At 36.9% G+C, this 21,302-nt stretch overlaps 2 protein-coding genes across 6 annotated transcripts in view; one reads left to right on the forward strand and one right to left on the reverse strand.

Moving 5' to 3' along the window:
* The window catches only part of SLC24A5 (solute carrier family 24 member 5), a 34,939-nt gene extending 16,594 nt beyond the window's left edge, over positions 1-18,345 (forward strand). Inside the window, exons 7-13 of the mRNA XM_029952241.1 lie at positions 10,592-10,675; positions 10,770-10,873; positions 11,190-11,290; positions 12,973-13,253; positions 15,305-15,511; positions 17,356-17,457; positions 17,949-18,345. Of these exons, the coding sequence (XP_029808101.1) occupies positions 10,592-10,675; positions 10,770-10,873; positions 11,190-11,290; positions 12,973-13,253; positions 15,305-15,511; positions 17,356-17,457; positions 17,949-18,271 (1,202 nt within the window). The 3' untranslated portion in view covers positions 18,272-18,345. The remainder of the gene's footprint in view (positions 1-10,591; positions 10,676-10,769; positions 10,874-11,189; positions 11,291-12,972; positions 13,254-15,304; positions 15,512-17,355; positions 17,458-17,948) is intronic.
* The window catches only part of MYEF2 (myelin expression factor 2), a 33,930-nt gene continuing 27,202 nt past the window's right edge, over positions 14,575-21,302 (reverse strand). For 4 of the 5 annotated variants that reach the window (XM_029951706.1, XM_029951704.1, XM_029951705.1 and 1 more), the window contains one exon: positions 14,575-19,015. In XM_029951706.1, coding sequence (XP_029807566.1) covers positions 18,852-19,015 — 164 coding nt within the window. In that variant the 3' untranslated portion in view covers positions 14,575-18,851. The remainder of the gene's footprint in view (positions 19,016-21,302) is intronic. The other variant, XM_029951707.1, reaches the window with a different exon arrangement.

The raw sequence follows: 21,302 nt of genomic DNA on the forward strand, positions 1-21,302 counted from the left end.
TTTAAGTTGATTTATTCATTTTGAGAGTGAGAGTGCACAAGTACAAGTGGGGGAAGGACAGAGAGAGAGAAAGAGAAAGAGAATCTCAAGCAGGATCCACACCATCAGCAGTGAGCCCAACGCAGGGACTGAGCCAAAATCAAGAGTTAGTTGCACCTATGAACAGTCTTCAACAATGTTTTCATCCCAAGGGCACTAGAATTTTGAAGAAAAACAACAACAACAATAGCATCAAGTGCTCATTGTAACTATAGAGGAAGTATATGACAAAATAAAGAGAATCCACTGAATTACTTTAAAAAATCAGTTTAGACTTTCGGCAACCTATTGGAGGTTGTAAATTAATGTTATAAACACTTGCCAAATATAATAATTGGACTCTGAAGTCTAAGCCTTTGGTTGTCTAGGATGTCCATGAGATCTTGGCATGGTACGATGGAACCAAATCATCACATAGGTTGTAATGACCTTCTGTATGGTGCATGTTATAAGCCCCAACCTAGAAGATGGTGGGAGAATTGGCAGGACCCTGGCCCATCCCAGCCCCATCACCTCATTATCCACTTCTCAAGCCACCAGTAGTGGTTTGTTTGGTCAACAGAAGGGTCTTCAACAAGGTGAAGATAGAAGAGGCTCAGGACGGGAGTCTCCACGCAAAGGTGGTGGAGGGCAGAACCTCTTGCTGATACCCACCCTGGGCCTTTTTTCTGTCTGTAGCTATCTACATTGATCTGGCAATTTCTTCTAGAGACACCACCACTGGAGGCTTCTTCCAGCAAGACTCTTTCCTTTCTCCTTGCTCTACTTATGATCATAGAAGCCACACAAACTCTCCTTCCCACCCCATCTTCAACATATACCTCTGTTAGGCAACCCAAGGCATTTTGCTGTCATCTTTACTCTGTAGTACCAATACAGGAAAATGCTGTTGCTATGCCCTCTTCTTCTAATCCAATTTTTTTATATCCACTTACGTTCTATCGGAAAAGAGTCTAATGATGATGCATTGAACATAGAGGAACGAAGTGAAATTAATCCACAACATAGAGGGAATAAAAATCACACTCTAGTGTCCGGAGCATTATACCTTCTGGATAAGACCTAGTTTCTGAATTGAGAAATAGAATGAGGATTCAGGGGAAGGGATTAAAGAATGTCATCAGAGGTGGAATATTATCTGAGATCAATGGAGCTAGAGGTAATGGAATAAATTTCAGGGAGCTCCCTTATCTCCACCAGTTGTGCTACCCTAGACCTGTAGTTAGGTGGATACACTGAGGTGTGTGTGAGACAAAGACAGAGACAGAGAGAGAAGCAGAAACAAACAGGATTCCAAATAAAAACAAGGAAGAAAGGGGTGGGGGCAGAGAGTCTTTGTGGTCTCTGGTCATTCACGTAAGCCTGACTTATGAAATTTAAAATTCCCATGTTTGGTTTGTGAAGTTAGTCACATCTGGTACTGTTTTCTTGGAGTTTCTTCTACTTTCTTCCAAAAGCTCCATGATATACTTGCTGGATGGCCTATCACAATGCTGAGAATCACTGCAGGTGCCAGGTGGGGAGAGTGCCATCTTATGCTACCATTCTGCTATGCTGAGATAGTGAAAGAGTCTACCTTGAAGCCCAGCACAGCCCAAGCTCAAATCCCGGCCCTACCACTCACTCGCTCCGACCTTGGGCAGAGCGCTGAACTTATGCCCCAGCTATCTGAGCAGTGCAAGGAGGGTAATGAGAACTCCTAGCTCAGAAGCTGTGTGCCAAGTATATAAAGAAATATAAGTAAACTGCATATGCCACTACCTAGCATATAGTAAACATTCACTAAATATTCATTATTACATAAGAACAGGGGGCACCTGGGTGGCTCAGTGGGTTAAGCTTCCTACTTCGGCTCAGGTCATGATCTCACGGTTCATGGGTTCGAGCCCTGCGATGGGCTCTGTGCTGACAGCTAGCTCAGAGCCTGGAGCCTGCTTCAGATTCTGTGTTTCCTTCTTTCTCTGACCCTCCCCTGCTCACGCTGTCTCTGTCTCTCGAAAATAAATTTTAAAAAACATACATAAGAACAGACTACAGAGATTATAATCCTTTACTCAGCAAAAATGAAAGTGAGTGAGTGATCAAAGTCAGTATGGATATGTTTGGGGCAAATACCAAATCTAGGGTGTATCTGCTAGACCTTGAAAACCAAGTTTAAGGCAAATAAAAGCAGTATTACTTCACAGGCTAGAAAGTTTTTATGAAACTCATTCTTTAATCTAACAATCCATGTAGCAACTATTAATGATTCCTCAACTACCTCTGGAATATTCTATTTAGAGTCCCTTTTATTTCTTTCACATTAAAATCCATACGATTTTTTCTATCTTTAGTGATCTTTTCTTGTTTAAAAAGTGGTATCTTTAAAGTATATTTAATTTAAATATAAATATGTTATGTATTATATAAATTAAAAATATTATATAAACCATATTAAGTTATAGCCCAAATAAGACTATTAGATCTCATCTCTACAATCAGTTTGATTTTATACTGAACAAAAGTTCAGTATAAAGCCAAAATAAATTCTTTTTATGTATCCTTTTAATATGTAATAGGGGTCTCTTAGAGTTGTTTAGCCAGTGTTTAGAGTAGCTTTCTTTACCTTGTTTCAAGCTAACTTCATAGAAAACTGAGTAATCCTTGGTCACTTGATACAGCCCAAAGTCCACAATGAGCTGAGTAAGACACATCTTTTTAAATGTTACATGAGGAGCACCTGTGGCTCAGTTGGTTAAGCATCCGACTTAGGCTCAGGTCATGATCTCATGGTTTGTAGGTTTGAGACCCACGTCAGGCTCTGTGCTTACAGCTAGCTCAGAGCCTGGAGCCTGCTTCAGGTTCTGTGTCTCCCTCTCTCTCCCTTCCCTGCTCACACTGTCTCTCTCTCTCTCTCTCTCTCTCTTTCTCTCAAAAATAAATTTAAAAAAATTTAAATATTACCTGAATATACTGCTCAGTTAGTATATATATAAAATCACTCCACCATGCTGACCCTTTGAGGTATATCATGTCTTTTTTTTTATTTTTTATATGTTCCTTTATTTTTGAGAGAGCATATGCAAGAGAGGCAGAGAGAGAGAGAGGGAGAGAGACACACAGAATCTGAAGCAGGCTTCAGGCTCTGAGCTGTCAGCACAGAGCCCTTCATGGAGCTCAAACACACGAACCACGAGATTATGACCTGAGCTGAAGTCAGATGCTCAACTGACTGAGCCACCCAGGCACCCTGAGGTATGACATATTTTAAGTGAAATGATTTTAATAAGGTGTTGCAGAAACATACTTAAGTATTTAATTTTTTATCAAAAGTTTATTTTTATTCACTCTGCTTTGAACCCATGTTCGCCCATGTTCAATTGCAACGTTATGTCTCAGAAATAGACAATAAGAGAGAAATGCGAGTTTTAATTCCAGGTGGAATTGGCTCTAAATTGATAAAAGTGAAGGGGAGTTGAATAATTCCGTGGGTATGGCATTTGGATAGCAGTCGGTTTCAGGGGATTGTTTGATTCTTAATCTTCATGAAATTTACGGAGGTCAAGCCTTCCCAAAGAACAAAGAATCAAAGAATCATGCTCCTCCCTGCCACAAGGGCACTCTTCCTCCTCTTAAGAGGATATTCATCCTCTTTGTTTTTCTTTTCTCTCTGATCTAAGTTGTAGTCCCCTTGGATCCCTTGTAAATCTACCCCAGGTATATGGATCTAAGTGCCAAGTCATCTGGGTATTACCAAGATGCTATTATTGCAGATACTGGCAACAATAGCAATAGTAATAGTAATAATATAATAATAATAAAGCCATGGGTTAATCTCTTTGCTTAACCTACATGGATAACTGAAAGAGTAGCTTCTGAGTGTTAAAAGATCTAGGTGTCTATCCCATCTCTGTAATAACTACCTATGGGACCTTGGCCACAAAGGTATGCTACAAAGCCAAAACTGAGGGAATTGTGAGGTTTGGAGATAAAATGTCTTATACATGCATTATATGATAGGGTTAGGGCAGGTGCAAAATCGCCATAATATTATAGACATTAGATTGGAGGTTGCAGGGAGTCCTCTTAAGTGGAATTAGGTCTTTAAAAGCATTTTACTGGGTTTTCGAATTTAGTCCCTCATAGCTCAGACAACTATAAAGAAATCAAAATGTTTTTATTTATTGCTAAAAACATCACAGAAGATATATGTATATATATATATATATATATATGTATATGCTGTACCTTAAGAAGCTAGAAATTTATCCCTATGATGCTAAAGCTGTACTCAAAAAATTTCTAAAAATATATTTGAAATGAATGCTAGAACCAGTTTTGCAAATCCTAAAGCACACTGGTTTGCTGCCACACTTCATTCTGGGCCGAAATTGAAACTTCTCAGGATGACTGCCATCCCAGCCACTGGAGTCTAGTTTGACCGGTCATTCTAATCCATTCAAAAAGCGTGAAAATTTGCTGTCACTGGCAAGTTTCTAAAATTGTATTAGAAGATGCCAAATTACATATAGCATATGCTTATAACTATTAAAATATGCATTGTGGAAAGGGCTGGAAATACATTAAAGTGATAGTGGTGGTTAAAACGCAATGGTGAACATATAAGTGACTCTTCCCTCCTCTATTTCCACTCTATCTTCTAAATTTTCAATAACCTAGGGTTTTTTTTATTATAAAAGAAATTTATTTAACAATAAAAACCAGCATAGAGTCCATATCCTACGTTTTGATAAAAATTGATGAAATTAGAAGATAGTGGCAAGATTATCTCATCCAACACTCCAATTTACATATGGCAAAATGTAAGGCTTGTCTGAATAACGTGTCTAAAGTCTCATATTAAGGTACTGGCAGGGCCAAAATACATATTTTCATTTTAGTTTAAAACTCTTCCACTATATTATTTTTCCAGAAGAGAGTTTTCAAAAATATTATAAGCTTTTCAACATAGCATCAGAGAAGAGAACATACATAAGGAAAAGTCTGATGACCATAGACCACAGCTCATTATCATAAAGTTCCACTTTATATAAACAATGTGATGATATCTAAACCTATAAAGAAAACTCACCTTGAACAGTTCTCCTATATCCTGAAGGAAATGTGATTATTCCTTTAGAGTAATAAAGAGGAAAAAAGTAATAGCTCTGGGGGGAAAAAACCAGAACAATTTATCTTTAATAATAAACTATCACAGAGAGAAATGCTACCCAAAGGTCAGTGAAGACAGTCAGTCTATTCTAAAGTTCAAAGGTATAAACCATTTTACAAAATATGCTTAGAACCTTAAGATATGACTTGTTAAAGTATCTTTGAAGTTTTATTCATCCATCTTTACAGAACTTTTCCTTTCATAACTCAATTAGAGCCCAATGAATAGCAACACGCTTTATTGTTACTGCCGTTTGATAGTGAAACTGTTCAAAAAGGCCGCTTATTTTCCTACCTGGTGACAAACAGCTCAATAGATCACCTTTTCCCTCCTGAGAAAGAATTTTTCTAATGAAGCATTCTTCAGCTGGCATTGGTCATTTGCTCTTCACCTGCACCGTTAGGACATTTAGCTCAAAATTAAGCATTTTTTTCTTTTTCAACTTTATCTACATATTATCAGGCCCTGATTTGACTAGAGAATTCATGCTAATATCCAATATCACTAAATTTACACATTCTCTGGATTATGCTAGAAAACTTCCAAAGTATCCCTGACTCCTGGTAACTATTATTTCCCCTAGGAAAGAATAGAATGGGGGGGGGGCAGTTATATGCCCGTGCCATAGGCAGGAAAGAAAATAACTGAATTACCCAACATGTTATAATTGGCCTGCCTTAGTGCCATTTTTACATTAGGTTTCAGTGGTGAAATAGCAGTAGCATTGGATTTAGAAACAATAGACTTGGGTTTGTGCCCTACCTTCTCACATATAAGATTCTTACTATTCATGTAACTGAGCTACTTAACCTCTGAGGCCTATTTCTTCATCTGTAAAGTGGAAATACCACCACTCATATCAGAGGATAATTGAGATTATTAAATTATGTACATGAAAGTGAGCTGTATACCATGGATGTAAGATATCATTTTATTCCTAAAATGAACAAAGTTAATCACAGGGCAATATGCCCTATCATGTTCTATTTTAAAATTTTATGACCAATTGGTCTTACCAATTGGTGATAGAGAGAGAGAGAGAGAGAGAGAGAGAGAGAGAGAGAGAGAACATGTAACCAATGAAGAAAATGTTTTGAAATATGTTCCATAAAATATTACTGCTCTGCCTTCATTCTTCATTGCAACTTGTTTATCAAGCAACATGACCAAAGGCATATAGTGAGGATTAGCTACCGAACTATCTTAAGAGGACTTTTCACAACAGGGGCTTAACAGGTGGCAAAAGAGCTCAGACTCGAGCTGGTTGGACCTCTGAGGCCAAATGTCCTCATGACTGGGGCTGATATCACTGGCAGGAAGGGGGTGGATGACTTTCCAAGCACTTCCCGTATCTTTCAAAATAAAAGCCAAAATCCTTACTAGGATTCACATGTCTTACATCATCTAGCCACCTCTTACCTTTTACCTTACCTAACCTTTTACCTAGTGCTAACTATAATCTGAGTTTCAGCGCATCATAATCTTTTTTGCTGGTAGAGGGTCTTGCCTCAGAGTTGGTGGCTGCTGACTGATCAGGGTGGTGGCTGTTGAAGGTTGGGGTGATGTGGCACTTTCTTAAAATAGGACAAAAATGAACTTTGCCACATCGATTGACTCTTCTTTTCATGACCAATTTCTCTGTAGGATGCAATGTTGTTTGATAGCATTTTACCAACACTAAAAGTTCTTTCAAAATTGGAGTCTCTCCTTCAACCCCTGCCATTGCTTTATCAGCTAAGTTTGTGCAATATTCTAATTCCTCTGCTGTCATTTCAACAGTCTTCACAGCATCTTCATCATCTCAAGAAACCACTTTCTTTGCTCATCCGTAAGAAGCCACTCCTCATCCACTCAAATTTTATCATGAGATTGCAGCCATTCAGTCACATCTTCAGGCTCCACTTCAAATCCCAGGTCTCTATTTCCGCCACATCTACAGTGACTTCTTCCACTAAAGCCTTGAAACCCTCAAAATCATTCGTGAGGGTTGCAATCGAGTTCTTTCAAACTCCTGTTCTATTGATATATTGATGTCTTCCCATGAATTATGAATGCTCTTAATAAGGTCTAGAATGGTGAATCCTTTCCAGAAAGTCTTCAACTGATTTTGTTGAGATCCACCAGAGGAATCATTATCTATGGCAGTTATAGAGTTATGAAATGTGTTTCTTAAATAATAAGACTTGAAAGTTGAAATTACTTCTTGATCCATGGGCGGCAGAATGGATGTTGTGTTAGCATAAAAACAGCATTAGTCTTTTTATTGTGCATCTCTAACAGAGCTCTTGGGTAACCAGGAGCATTGTCAGATGAGCAGTCATATTTTGAAAGGAATCCTTTTTTATGAGCAGCAGGTCTTAACGGTGGTATTAAGATATTTGGTAAACCATGTTGTAAATAAATATACTGTCATCTAGGCTTTGTTGTTCCATTTATAGAGCACAGGCAGAATTGAGTTAGCATAATTCTTAAAGCCTTGGATTTTCAGAATGGCCAATGAGCATTGACTTCAAGTTAAAGACACCAGCTGCATGAGTTCCTAACAAAAGCCTGCCCTTTGAAACTTTGAAGCAAGACACTGACTTGTCCTTTCTAGCTATGAAAGCCCTAGATGGCACCTTCTACCCAGTACAACACTGTTTTGTCTACATCGAAAATCTCTGGTTTCCCCATCTTCATTAATGATCTCATCTTCTGGATCTAGATCTTCTGGATAACTTGCTGCAGCTTCTACATCAGTACTTGCTGCTTCCCCTTGCACTTTTATGTCACAGAGGTGGCTTCTTTCCTTAAACCACATGAACCAGTCTCTGCTAGCTTCAAACTTTTCTTCTGCAGCTTCCTCACTCACCCCTCTCACCCTTCATAGATTTGAAGAGAGTCAAGACCTTGTTCTGGATTAGGCTTTGGCGGGAGGGAATGTTGTAGCTGGTTGGATCTTCTATTCACACTACTAAAATTTCCTCTATATCAACAATAAGGGTGTTTTTGCTTTCTTATTTTCTGTGGTCACTGGAATAGCACTTGGAATTTCCTTCAAGAACTTTTCCTTTGCATTCACAGCTTGGCTAGCTGGTTGACACAAGAGGCTTAGCTTTTGGTCAATCTCTGCTTAAAACATGCCTTCCTCACTAAGCTGAACTATTTCCAGCTTTTGATTTAAAGTGAAAGATTTGCAACTCTTTTCACTTGAACATTTAGAGGCCACTCTAGGGTTGGTTATTTATTGGCCTAATTTCAGTATTGTTGTGTCTCAGGGAATAGGGAGGCCTGAGAAGAGAGAGACAAATGGGAGAACAGCCAGTCTGGGGAGCAGGCAGAACACATACAGTATTTATGAGTTAAGTTCGCTGTCTTATATGAGTGCAGTTCATGGCGACCCCAAAAAGTTTCAATAGTAGCATCCAAGTTCATTGGTCATAAATCAGCATAACAAACATACTAAGGAAAAAGTTTGAAATATTGAAAAAAATTCAGAATGTGACATAAACACATGACATTAGCAAATGTTGTTGGAAAAAAGGCACTGATATGCCTGTTTGACACGGGGTTGCCAGAAACCTTCAGTGTGTAGAAAACACGTATCCGTGGAGTACAGTAAAGTGAAGTCTGCCTCTATAAATGTGTCTATCTCTCTCCCTTTAAACCTTTAGTTAATTTACCTTCTCTGCAAAGGCCTTTCTGGCTACCCAATCTAAATTTACTATCCTTTCTTCATGACGTTTTATATGCTCCCCACTCCCTGCTTTCGCTTCTTGCTATTTCTAACATAAAACATATTTTGCTTGTTTCTTTTCCCTAGAATTAAGGTTCCACAGGAGCAGAAACATTTGTCTGTTTCGTTTTTTTCTGCCACATTCCTAGCACTTAAAAAAGCATCTGGCATAGTAGGTGCTCAGTAAGGGGACAATAGCCAGGTGTCTAATTATCCATGGTTGCTTAACAAATCACCCCAGAACCAGGGGCTTGAAACAACAATCATGGGATTACCTCTCCCCGATGGGAGCGTTTACTGGGCTCAGTGGTGGTTCCAGCTGGAGGTATCTCATGCGGTTATAGTCAGAACACTGGAATTATCTGAAAGCTCCCTCTCCTTCACATGCCTGGTGCCTGAGATGGAGAGATTCAAAATTTGGGGGGGGGGGGGGCTGAACTAGTAGGGGTTCCTCAAGAACCTCTATGGCTGTATAGGCTCTTCATGAGGTATCTCTCCAGTACAGGAGGTTCACAGTGGTGGGGGTTGTGTGGTGGCTCAGGGCTCTAAGACAAAGGTCCCTAGAGAGAACCATGTGGACGTTTTCTCACCTTTTATGTCCTAGCCCCAGAAATACTATGGCTCTGCCATATTCTGTTAGTCAAACCAGTCACAGGGGGAGACATAAACATAGACTCCACTTTTGGCGGGGAGGGCAGGGTGGTAATGAGAGGTAGGGAACAGAAGGGCTCTGGAAAATCACATGGACACAAATATTGTAGCTATTTTTGTAAAATACATTCTGCCCCACCAAGAATAAAAAAGCATGCTACTTCCATATGCTACTTATTAATCTACCAGCAAAGCCTGGATGGGGATTTCTGATGCAACCTTGTCTCAGCCTTCCCAAAACTAGGTAGTCTTTTCAACACGCCTTCTCTTCCCCCAGAGTAGATTCCTCAGCTCTAAAATTGAAAGAGCTAAAAATGTCTTAAGACTCATCTCATCAATCACTGAAGAGAGTGGATGTGCTTCTAAGTCTGGAGGATATAAACAAACTATTTGAATCCTAGTATTTTGTGTTTCCTACTCCAGAGCATAGTTTTAACGGTTGTAGGTTTTGAATCAATAGATTCTAATTATACAAAAATAAATCTTATTTGGTTTTTCATGAACTAATTTCCTCTCGTTTGTATTGACATGGTTGAAATAGCCAATTTGTAAGTAAGCTCCTTAATCCAGCTTCACTTACTGATCTTAAAAACTACCAATATCCACTTTTTGTCCTCTTTAAAATTGGATTATGACTCCTGAAATACCTCAATTTCCTTTGTCAACTCGTATGGGAGAACGAACTGTTGACAGTGCCATTTGGAATGAGTCTGGCGGTTGCCATACACCTACAAGCCCCACGGCTACAAAGGAAGCATTTTCTGGGTCCCACAAAATCCCGCATCTTGGCATTCAGAACCCCTCGTTGCAGTATAGCTCCGATGGTCCCTGGCCTTCTCTGCTCTTCTACAGAAGCAAGAAGTGATGAATTCATAAAGGGAGCAAGACACTGGATTCCTCTAATTTTTGAAGCTGCATGTTTTATTTCTCCAGTTTAAGTCACAGTTAGTGCTTTTCTGTGAAGCTATAGATTTGAATATTTAGTTATAGAGACATCCCCTTTGTCACTTTAACATAATTTCGTTTGTCTTCAGCCCTTGGACTGTCTCAGGATGTTGCAGGTGCAACTTTTATGGCAGCCGGTAGTTCTGCTCCTGAGCTGGTTACTGCTTTCCTGGGTAAATATCACTCCTCCTATTTTTTTGCTTACTCAATGTGATTTTATCTTCTGCAAGTCCAGCAGCACTAACGCAGCAATCTCCTTGCTCATAGGTGTATTTATCACAAAGGGAGACATTGGCATTAGCACCATTCTTGGATCTGCACTGTATAACCTCTTTGGCATCTGTGCAGCTTGTGGCCTACTATCTAACGTGGTATGGAAAACATCTTTACTCCATGAATTTACTGTCTTGACACATGATAAAAACAGTTTATAGTCTAGAACAAACAAGGCATTCGTTATGTGTTCCATCAAATTTATTAATCAGTAGAACATGTATTCCATTTAAAGTTAACCGACAAATAGCTCTTGGTCTAACTTATGAAAACCAGAGTAGGTTTTGAAACAGTTTTTCTTAAAATCCCTTCTCTGAGGAAAATGCAAAAAACTATGATATACAGTTTTAGTATTGTGCTAAGCATGTACTTGAAGTTACAGTGTGATGGAAACAGTAAATTATCATTTTACAGGCCTCAACGCTATCATGCTGGCCCTTATTCAGAGACTGTGCAGCATATGCAATCAGTGTAGCCGCAGTTCTTGGCATAATATTCGACAACCAAGTTTACTGGTAAGCTTGAAATAATCATTACTCTTATGTAAAACACAACTAAAGAGAGTTTTATGAAATTCCAATGGTTTAGCAACCTCTCTTTTTTCAGAAATGTTATTTCAGTCACTTCTCAATTACCTGCCACTTTGGCACCATGTTCCCACATGCCTCTGAGCTAACTTTGCATCACAGCTGCTGGTTGTTTGGTTTTTTCCTTCGAAAGTTCTTTAGTCCAGTCAGTCTCCTTGTCTCACTAATCACTGGACATTACCACCCTTCCCTCACCCCTCAGCCTGTGCAGTCTCCCCTTTTGTTGTCCATTAAATCCCCAGCAGTTGGTCTTTTCTTCTATTGGATTGTTTACCTTGCCTAGGTTAGAAGTGGTCATAGTCACAAGACCGGAGAGAAATGACGAAGTAAATTTTAAAATCTTTAAATTCTCCCAACTTTTTTATCTGTTCATTTAGCAACAACTGTAGTCTTCTTCCTCTAAGAATCAACAATATTTAGGTATTAGCAATTGCTTGCTTTCTTTGTTACCTCCTAGCGTCTTGCTGTTGCAAGAAAATGAAACAAAGGTTGACTCAGTGGACAGCTAACTTTTCAGTTAATAAGAACCAGGTGTCTATTAGAGGTTCATCACTATGCTAGGAGTCACAAGGGATGGAGAGAAATATAAAATGCACAGCCACATAGGTTGTGCACTGCATAATGCTACAGGATACCAGAAAAGTAGAAAACAATGTAAATGGCACCTCTGGAGTATTATAACATAGCAACCCTGTGTAAGATCTGCAGACAAGAAACTGAAAATCTAGCAGTTCTAAATTCATTTCTAAATGAATCATCCTGAAATCTAGCCTGTCTCTGAAAGAAAGGCTATCGGCTATAGTTGGGATCCTTCTGGGACTCACCAGTGGTTTCTAAAGGGACAAGGACTGTGAGAGTATCCAAACTCATGCTCCCTCCATTAGGGAAAACAAGAACTCTTGCTTTCAGTGTAGCAGAGCTTCATTGGCTATAAAACAAAAGGTAAATGAAAGGTTCAAATGTAATGGTATTACCTAATCACAGCTCTTTAGGAGACCAGAGTAAGGAACAACAGTTCTTAGTGCCCATGGTATAATTTTATTTTTTAAATATACTTATTTTTTAGTACAAGCCAAATTTAGTTCTATGAAAAAAAAAAAAACCTCTGTAAACAGAAAAGTCCCAATGCCTTATATATTCTGCAGAGCTACACAAAATCCTTATACCAGAATTGAATAGACACAGTTAAAATGAACTTACAAACTATATTCTTTTATAATTACTGTATATTTTGGGGAATGTATGGTGCCAATTAACTGAAATGGAAAATGTCCATCACTATTCACTAGTTTAACTTCTACTTTGAAAATCTACAATTTTTATTTTCAAAGCATGTGTGTGCCTATAATTTGGAAAGTGATCTATAAATGAAGATAATGAGTTTACAATCTTTGGTTTTATTTGAATAAAGAGAAAGGAATGCCAAGGTTTTATGCATAAATTTATAATAATGGTGTAACCAAGTTTTGGACACAGCTATAAAACCAAACTTATTTGCGTGTTCTATTGCTGTGTTGGAAAATTATTAAGCAGATACTGCCCCCAAACTACTAGCTCTATAAAACCTTTGCTTTTTTATTTTAAAACACATAAATTTCTCTAATTTATAGGTATGAAGGAACTTTACTGCTTTTGATATATGGATTATATGTTTTGGTGCTGTGTTTTGACATTAAAATTAACCAATATATTATAAAGAAATTCAGCCCTTGCTGCACTTGTCTTGGCCAAGCTACGGAGAGACGTGAGCAGGAACCTCTGATGGGATGGGAAGACGAGGGCCAGCCGCTCATCGGGCGGCGATCAAGAACTGACAGCGGGATATTTCAGGACGACTCTGGCTACTCTCAGCTGCCTTTAAGTTTACACGGTCTTAGTCAGGTTTCTGAAGGTAAGCAGCACACCATGGCCACTAATAAGTCTATTCACTAGGAGAACTTGAGTCTCATTTTGATTCAGCAATCACTATCTACTTTTTATGTAAAAGACACTGCGGATATTCAGATATGATGAAGAGGTGGTCACTATCCTTAAGAAGTTTCCAACACTGTAGGGAAAAAAGAAAATAGCTAAAATATGAAGGTTTAAGTACTCTAAAGAGGAGAAAATAAAGTACAACTGTAGTTCCTAAATGGCACAGACTATATAAAATCTAAATAAAAGCTAGGAAAGATTTAAACTGAGCCTTGTAATAAGATCAGATTTTAACTGATGACCTAAGTTATGACCTGGTTTATAATGGCTACGGAAGTCTGTTATGTAAATAATGTAGAAGTAAAAGTAAGGGATGTTCGATAAATTGATGCCAAGGAATTAATATGAGCAAAAGGCCTGGTCAAACACTAGCATACCTGGAGCACAGAACGTACACATTAAGGAAGCAGAGAAAAGGTAGATAGGAAAGAACAGGAGAGTCTCTAGTATGAATGTCTTTGCAGGTTTCTGAGCGGGGCAACTAGAGGACAGAAGAAATGCACATGTGTAAGAAGCCACTGAAGCGGCTGATGTGTGTGGTAGATGCTGGACAGAGCACAGGAGTAGGAATCAACAAGACAATGTAAAGGAAGCATCCCCAAGATGAGACAACTCAAGGACTGGGTGGGGCTAGAAAAGGGAGCAGAGGAAATTAGGCTTTGTTCGTGACTGAGAACATGGGAACACCACTTACAAAAACTTGGAATTTAGGAAAAAGCCCCGGTGTGGCAAAAACCAGTTGTTTTAAAGATGGCATCTAAAGCAGTAGCAGAACATTTGGAGAAATACATTTAGTAGAAGTCAAATTCATCTAGGGCCAGAAATAGAAATTTATGCATTAGTTTTTTACAAAGTGCCTGTATGAAACTGATTCTAAATTCACGAAAGTATATTAGGAAGCTATTCTAATTTACTACCTAAAAAAATTACAACATGACATTTCCCCTTCTTATAAAAACTAGTTTCTAGCCTTTCAGATGCAAGGGGCATACTAAGTTAAATTTTATAACAAGAAATTCAAAACAACCACTCCAAATTTTTTCATTACACTAAAATTATATCTAATATTATTTAATGGTCCAGTGGCTAAAGCTTTGCTAATTTTTTCATGAGTTATTTTACTGGCATTAGTTGTAATGTGATTTGATCCAATATACGGCTACATTACTTTGGTACATCACAATATAGTACATTATTTTGTAAATGCCATGCAAACTATAAATAATTTTAAAGTGGACTCTTATTTTTATCCAGTATATTATTGTCTTCCACTAACTTAACAAAACAAATTAAATAAAGGAACATACTCAAGTTTTATAAGTTACATTGTAGATTCCATACTTGTTCTTATTTTCTTAAAGGTTCTCCTAAGAATTACAGTGAATTCCATATTTAACAAATACATATTAAGAAAGAAAAACTGAAGCCCCCCCCAAATCACAATGAGAATTAGAATGGAATATTCAACCTAATAAAAATATTATGCTATAATTATCTTATACATCTTAAGTATGCATTATCTGATACACAGGGCAGGCTAGAGACATTATCAATACTGGAGAACAGACACAACTATAATAGTTATAATAAGTAGAAGGCAAGTTAATCCCACAAGCCAACAAAAAAAAGTTACTAAAAACCATTCACATTGTAGAAAACCAAGAGAAGTCCAACTGACACTTCATAAAACATTATGTCTAAATACATTTACTGAATGACCCAAGAAATTTTGATGGATTTAAGGTCCCAAATCAAGAAACGCTGAGTATCACATTTTATACTGTCTGCCCTAAAGTCTCAATTAGTTTCTTTTTGCCAGCAATATCAGTAATGAGGTATTCAAATGTTTTAAATAGCCTCTTAGAAGCTGATACAGCTAATTTATTTCAATATAGCTTTCTAAATGGACATTTCCAACTTAATTGGCCATTTGAGAAAACTCAAAATCATTTATTTTTTCCTCAACAGATCCACCAAGTGTTTTCAACATGCCTGAAGCAGACTTAAAAAGAATTTTTTGGGTACTATCCCTTCCTATCATTACCTTACTTTTTCTAACCACTCCAGATTGTAGAAGAAAGTTTTGGAAAAATTATTTTATCATAACCTTTTTCATGTCGGCACTGTGGATATCTGCATTTACATACATCCTGGTTTGGATGGTCACAATAACTGGTATGTATCATTAAAAAGAAAATAATCGGTTTCATAGAAGAACTGCATATATTCACTAAATGTAGTCTAACTAAGGAGGAATGTCTCTTTTTGCAAAGACTAAAGATAACTGCTATTTACAAAAAGATTAAACATTAATGTACCAGCAAGATCATTCATGAATTTGTAAGTTGTATATTGTGTATCAACTATATTCTCAAATATTATACAGTCCAGGGTTATACAAGTCAAGGGATCTTCTTATAAATGAAATCAAGTACAGAGGATAACCTCCTATTATGCTAATAATTAAACCACATTGTATGGGGTCCACAAATACTCCATCCATTGAATTCCGTTCCACAGTGAAAAATATAGCAAACGGACAGTATTTTGACAGGGCGTGCTCACTGTTTAACTGGATTACATTTCATTTTGCTTTTTAATATGGCAACACAAACCAATCCTAGAATGAGTAAAAAGTACATAAAATTTCAATTTAGGTTTCTACTACCTTCATGATTAAAATTTAAATATTACTGCCTGGCCATAATCTGCTCTAGTTCCACAGAACTCCAAAAGAAAAAACTGAATATAAAGATAGAAAAAAATCAAGAATTTCTCCCAAAAAAGTTACCCCAAACGGATATGTCAGAGTGAGCAAACTATGGTCTGTGTGCCCAAACTGCCAGGACTCCTGTTTTTGCTCACCAAGTCTTACTGACCATAATCACACCCAACCATTTCTATATTATCTGTGGATGCTCTCACACTATAATGGCAGAGGTGAGTATCTGCAACAGAAACCACACAGCCTGCACTGCCTAAAATAATTACTACATGGCCCTTTACAAAAAGTCTCTGACTTTTCCCAAATTAATATATGACTTAGAATAGCATGCTAGCAAAAAGCAGAGTATTGCTTTCATTTTTAATGAGAAGGCTGAAAAAAGTCCAATTAGGTTGCATATTAAATCTCTCCAAATTTTCTCAGCCAGAATATATTTGACAATAGGAAATCAAAAAAAGAACAAAATCAATAGATCATAGAACAACCCCCAAGATGATAAATATGAGTGTTATTTATGTACATATAAACTCTGGCAAACCAGTAACAAAAATTAACAACCAAATACAATTCCAATATCAATATGTAAAGCATGCAATAAACAGCTACTTAAAGTACTTTTAATTGACATTTTAAGAAAAAGATTCTAAAGTATTCAACTGCAACATTAAAAGAGGAGTTACATGTATTTTCATTTAACTTCCCTCTGATTCTGTTTCTGAACACATTTCTGAAAAATGTTGAACTGACACCAAATATAACAGAAGGATTAATAAATTGGGACCATAATGTTAGGAAGACTAGGAAACCCCTATTTTTGTTTTCCTTTGTTTAAGGTCTATCACTGAAGTAGGACTTAAAGAAATGTGTACCATGTTAACACATTTACAGGATAAAAATAGCTATAAACAATTTGCTTAATTCTGACCACTTTAAGAAAATGCTTTGAAAAAGAGAAAATAACGAATCATATTATTGGCATATATTAATCAACAGCCTTGATAATAGTGCATATCCAAAACTTCTGCAAGCATACCAGGTAGAGAAATTATTCCTTAGAATTTTGTCCATTAAATTTCTTTAGATATGTCACTAAAAATCTGTGCTACCTGTATTAACACCCAATTTACCAATCTTATTCAAATATTTTGTTAGCTAAAGTTTAAGTGCATATTGGTTGTGAAATCTAAATGTGCCTATTTTCTTTTTGCTCAGAAAGTAAGTATCTGAAATAATTGCAGAGAATGGTTATTCAATCTATAAGACTTGTAACTTGGAGCATCTATGTTCACTATAGGGGAGACACTAGAAATTCCAGACACAGTAATGGGCCTTACTTTACTAGCAGCAGGAACAAGCCTGCCAGATACGATTGCCAGTGTGTTGGTTGCAAGAAAAGGTAAGAGCTAGGTCCCTCGTGCTGCGATGCCCATTCCTCAAGCCGGGCTGAAATACACTGAGCAAAAGTACCTTTAAAAATATTTATTTCCTCAGCATAGTTTGAAGAAAAAATAAAAACATTGTCTCAAGAGGAAGGATTTACTACTTAACAGCAGATTAATTTCACTGAAACTAACCCCCCAAATAATACTCATCTGAAATGTGCATTAAATCATTAATTAACCATATTAAATAAGAATGAAAAGCAACAAGTAATCTACAGACCTTATTGAAAAACGGTTTAATAAATAATTATTATTAAATAAATGTTAAGACTTTAAATACTAACCCCCCAAAATGAAAAAATACAAATTCAGTAAGACTTTTGTTCTAATGTCACAATTTTCCAAAACCAACCAACAAACAAAAATTCCAGTGTGTTTTATGAAGCTTATTAAGAAAAATACAGGATTGGTGTGCCCATTTTAACGACATGCTTCTTCTCTGCAGGCAAAGGAGACATGGCTGTGTCTAACATCGTGGGGTCCAACGTGTTTGATATGCTCTGCCTCGGGGCCCCGTGGCTTGTTAAAACCGCGTTTACCAACGCGTCCGCCCCTGTGGAGGTGAACAGCACAGGGCTGACTTACGTGACCGTCGCTCTCAGCATTTCTATTGTGTTCCTTTTCTCAGCAGTTCACTTCAACAGCTGGAAACTAGACAGAAAGCTGGGAGTAGTCTGCCTATTATTATACTTGGGGATTGCCACATTATCAGTTCTACATGAACTTGGAATCATTGGGAATAATAAAATAAAGGGCTGTGGAGGTTGATATTAATAGTGTTATGTGGAAAATGTGGATGATAGGAGAAGGAAGAGAAGAAAAACTCCGTTTCTTCATTTAAGTCAAATAAAAGATATCCTAAACTTTAGAATCTAAAACTTACTTACAGTAATTCTTTATCACCAAAAAAAAAGTAATTTAAAACCAACCAAAAATCATATCCTAATTTGTCTGAGCCCTTTCATTTCAAGGACAATTACATATATAAAATGGAAGTTTTGAAAAAATCATCTGTTTTACCTTAGAATAAGTTGATCAAAGTTGAGGAAACCTGAATAAACTGCACTATGTAGTACTGAAAGTAACAACAAGAAAATGGCTTATTTCATTAAAAACAGTATAACCATTCATTTAAACTGAATGACCGACTTGCTGTCTTTAAAAACCCAAACTTGAGATTAACAAAAATCACAGTATATTTAACACTATACTGTTAAAAGCTGGTGGGAGTTTTAAAAGTTCATTTTTACAGCTTTAGTAAGCATACAGTATTACTAAAAAAAAAAAATGACTTTTTCTAGGAGATTCGGCAAAACAGATGTAAGAATGTCCCAACCGTGGTTTAAAATTATGCATTACGATCCAAGCGAACATCGATTTCTCTGCCACTGATTTTTATGCCGTTCATTATTCTGCACGCTTTTTCAGCTGATTCCGGGGAGTCAAATCTGACTGTTCCACAGCCTTTTGACTTTCCATTCTCCATTTTTATTTCTGCGAACATTACATGACCTGTAAAAGAAGAATTATAGAATTACTAGTCAGTTTAAATGGATTTCATTTCACTACACAGGTCTGACATTCCTCACAGCCAATGAAATGATAAGTAGCTGGCTAAAAACATTAGTGATTTAAAAATAACACCGTATAAACATTATTCTCATCATTTTATATTCTGAATATAAACATATTAAACTATACAAAATAGGAATCAAAATAAATTTGCTTAGGATTTAATATTTTATTAACGTAGAACATAAAAAAATCTTTTTTAAGTTAAATGCTTAGTTTCTGAAGTAAATTTATAGCAGTAAGGCAAACAGGACAAAATACCAGCAAGTCACTATGCACAATAACAAACTTACAAATTTAAACAAAATTACTTTTAGAAAAAAATGTTTTGTTTTGTTTTGTTTTTTTTGCTTTCTGCCCAATCTCCTTAATCTATCTTCTTTACCTTTTTTATCCTCCTTTTCATTCCTTCATCAATGCAAAGAGAAGCAGCTACTCAGAATTTAATTTTTACCAGGCCACGAAGGACCCCACTAATTCTATTTATTAACCACAGTGCCATTTATTTATTCAATACCACAATCTGAACTTCAGTGTAAGAGTAGTACCAAAAAGGTTATGGAACTAGGCATGGAAGAGATATCATAGATTTAAATCAATAAAAGTAACAACAGTGATGGTAAGGACACAAAGAAGAACCTCACAAAGGCTTCCAGAGGAGGAAAAAAACAGACAATTGTTAATATCACTGCTGACCCTAAAGACTGGTATTTGAAGCAAATCAGTATCATTTATCAAATTACAGAATGCCCATAAAGATCCACCACTCAGATCAGAACACTTTCGAGAGTAAAATGGAGAGTTACGAGTAATCACACACAAGTACCGGACGACAGGGACACTACCCTCAGGCAAGCCGGGATGTATTATCAGCAGGTCCATGCGGACTTAGGGGAGTTGTGTGCGCACTTGCCATACTTCCTTTCTTTGAATCTTATATAGTTACCGATTCACTATGGGCTAATTGTAGTCTGGCAACATACTTAGAGAGCCAAACATATTTAGTTCTATAAAGGGACAAAAAAGGAGTGGGAGAAAATAAAAGGGACTAATAAAAAAAAAATCACATAAGCCCTTTTCCAGGTGATAGCATCTATTTTAATCTCAATGCAAGAGTAGAAAATCTTTCTTTTTCTGTTTAAATCTTGATTTGAATGATTTATTATCTACAACATCCTGGATTACTTTTCTACTTTTGTTTTTTCAACCATTTCCCCAATCTCACCATTATTGCATTTTTTAAACCAACTGGTAGTCAATGCTCACTCTAATTAAACGGTCCAAGTTAATAAATGTCATAATGAGCCAAAACCATGATCTTGTAACCCAGGCCAGGGAGCCTTTAACTGTGTTCTAAAAGTTATAAAACAGACTAATCCCCAGAAAAAGTTATATTACCCTGGTTAAAGTAGATTCAAACATAACCAAGCTACAATTCATTAAAACAAAACAAAAAACACGGAAATCACATTTCCTAAGAAGCAACATAAAATGAAACCTTAAAAAACTTTAAAGAAAGATGCAGAGCAGTTCCCAGAGTCCTCTACTCTCTTGAATGCTGGGACCTGAAAAAACAAGTTTAATTTAAGCATTCCTTGGTCGACGGCAACACCATACAATGATTTCAATGGATTTTTGTGAAGAATTTTCAAGGCTTTTAATGTAGAGGTTTTTCCTCACTCTACTTTTACCTTTTATAAAACCTTAGGGCTTTTCTTAACATCAGGTTTATTAGCAATAGTGAGGTTCACTCAAGTAAGAAATCTTCTAAACTACAAAGGAAAATACGCATATCTCATGCAAAATCTGTTTCAAACTTTCAGGACAAGTCTCTCTCTCTCTCTCTCTTATCTCTTAAACTGTCTCTCTCAGTTTAGGAATCAACGGTCGCGCCCCCATACGCCTGACCCCACCACGATCTCACGGCTCTTCAAACAGCCAAGCTCTCTCCACCAAAATGCTTCAATATTCTTACAGTCGGACACTCAGGCTATAGAAAGTGGCTTATAGAGACTTGTTTCATGGTAAGACTGCCCAAAACTCCCACTAGGCATAGAACCAGAGAGAGTGGTATGTCTTCTAATCTCATAAAAATACCAATTGAGATAATTTACTTTTCTAAAGATAAATAATTGAGGAGAAAAAAAATTTAGTTTCAAATAATTAAAATCAGACCCCCTTGGCTGTATTTCCATGCTCTGAGGGATTTCTTAAATGACATAAATAT

The sequence above is a fragment of the Suricata suricatta genome, chromosome 9 (assembly GCF_006229205.1).
Source record: "Suricata suricatta isolate VVHF042 chromosome 9, meerkat_22Aug2017_6uvM2_HiC, whole genome shotgun sequence".
Taxonomy (NCBI): domain Eukaryota; kingdom Metazoa; phylum Chordata; class Mammalia; order Carnivora; family Herpestidae; genus Suricata; species Suricata suricatta.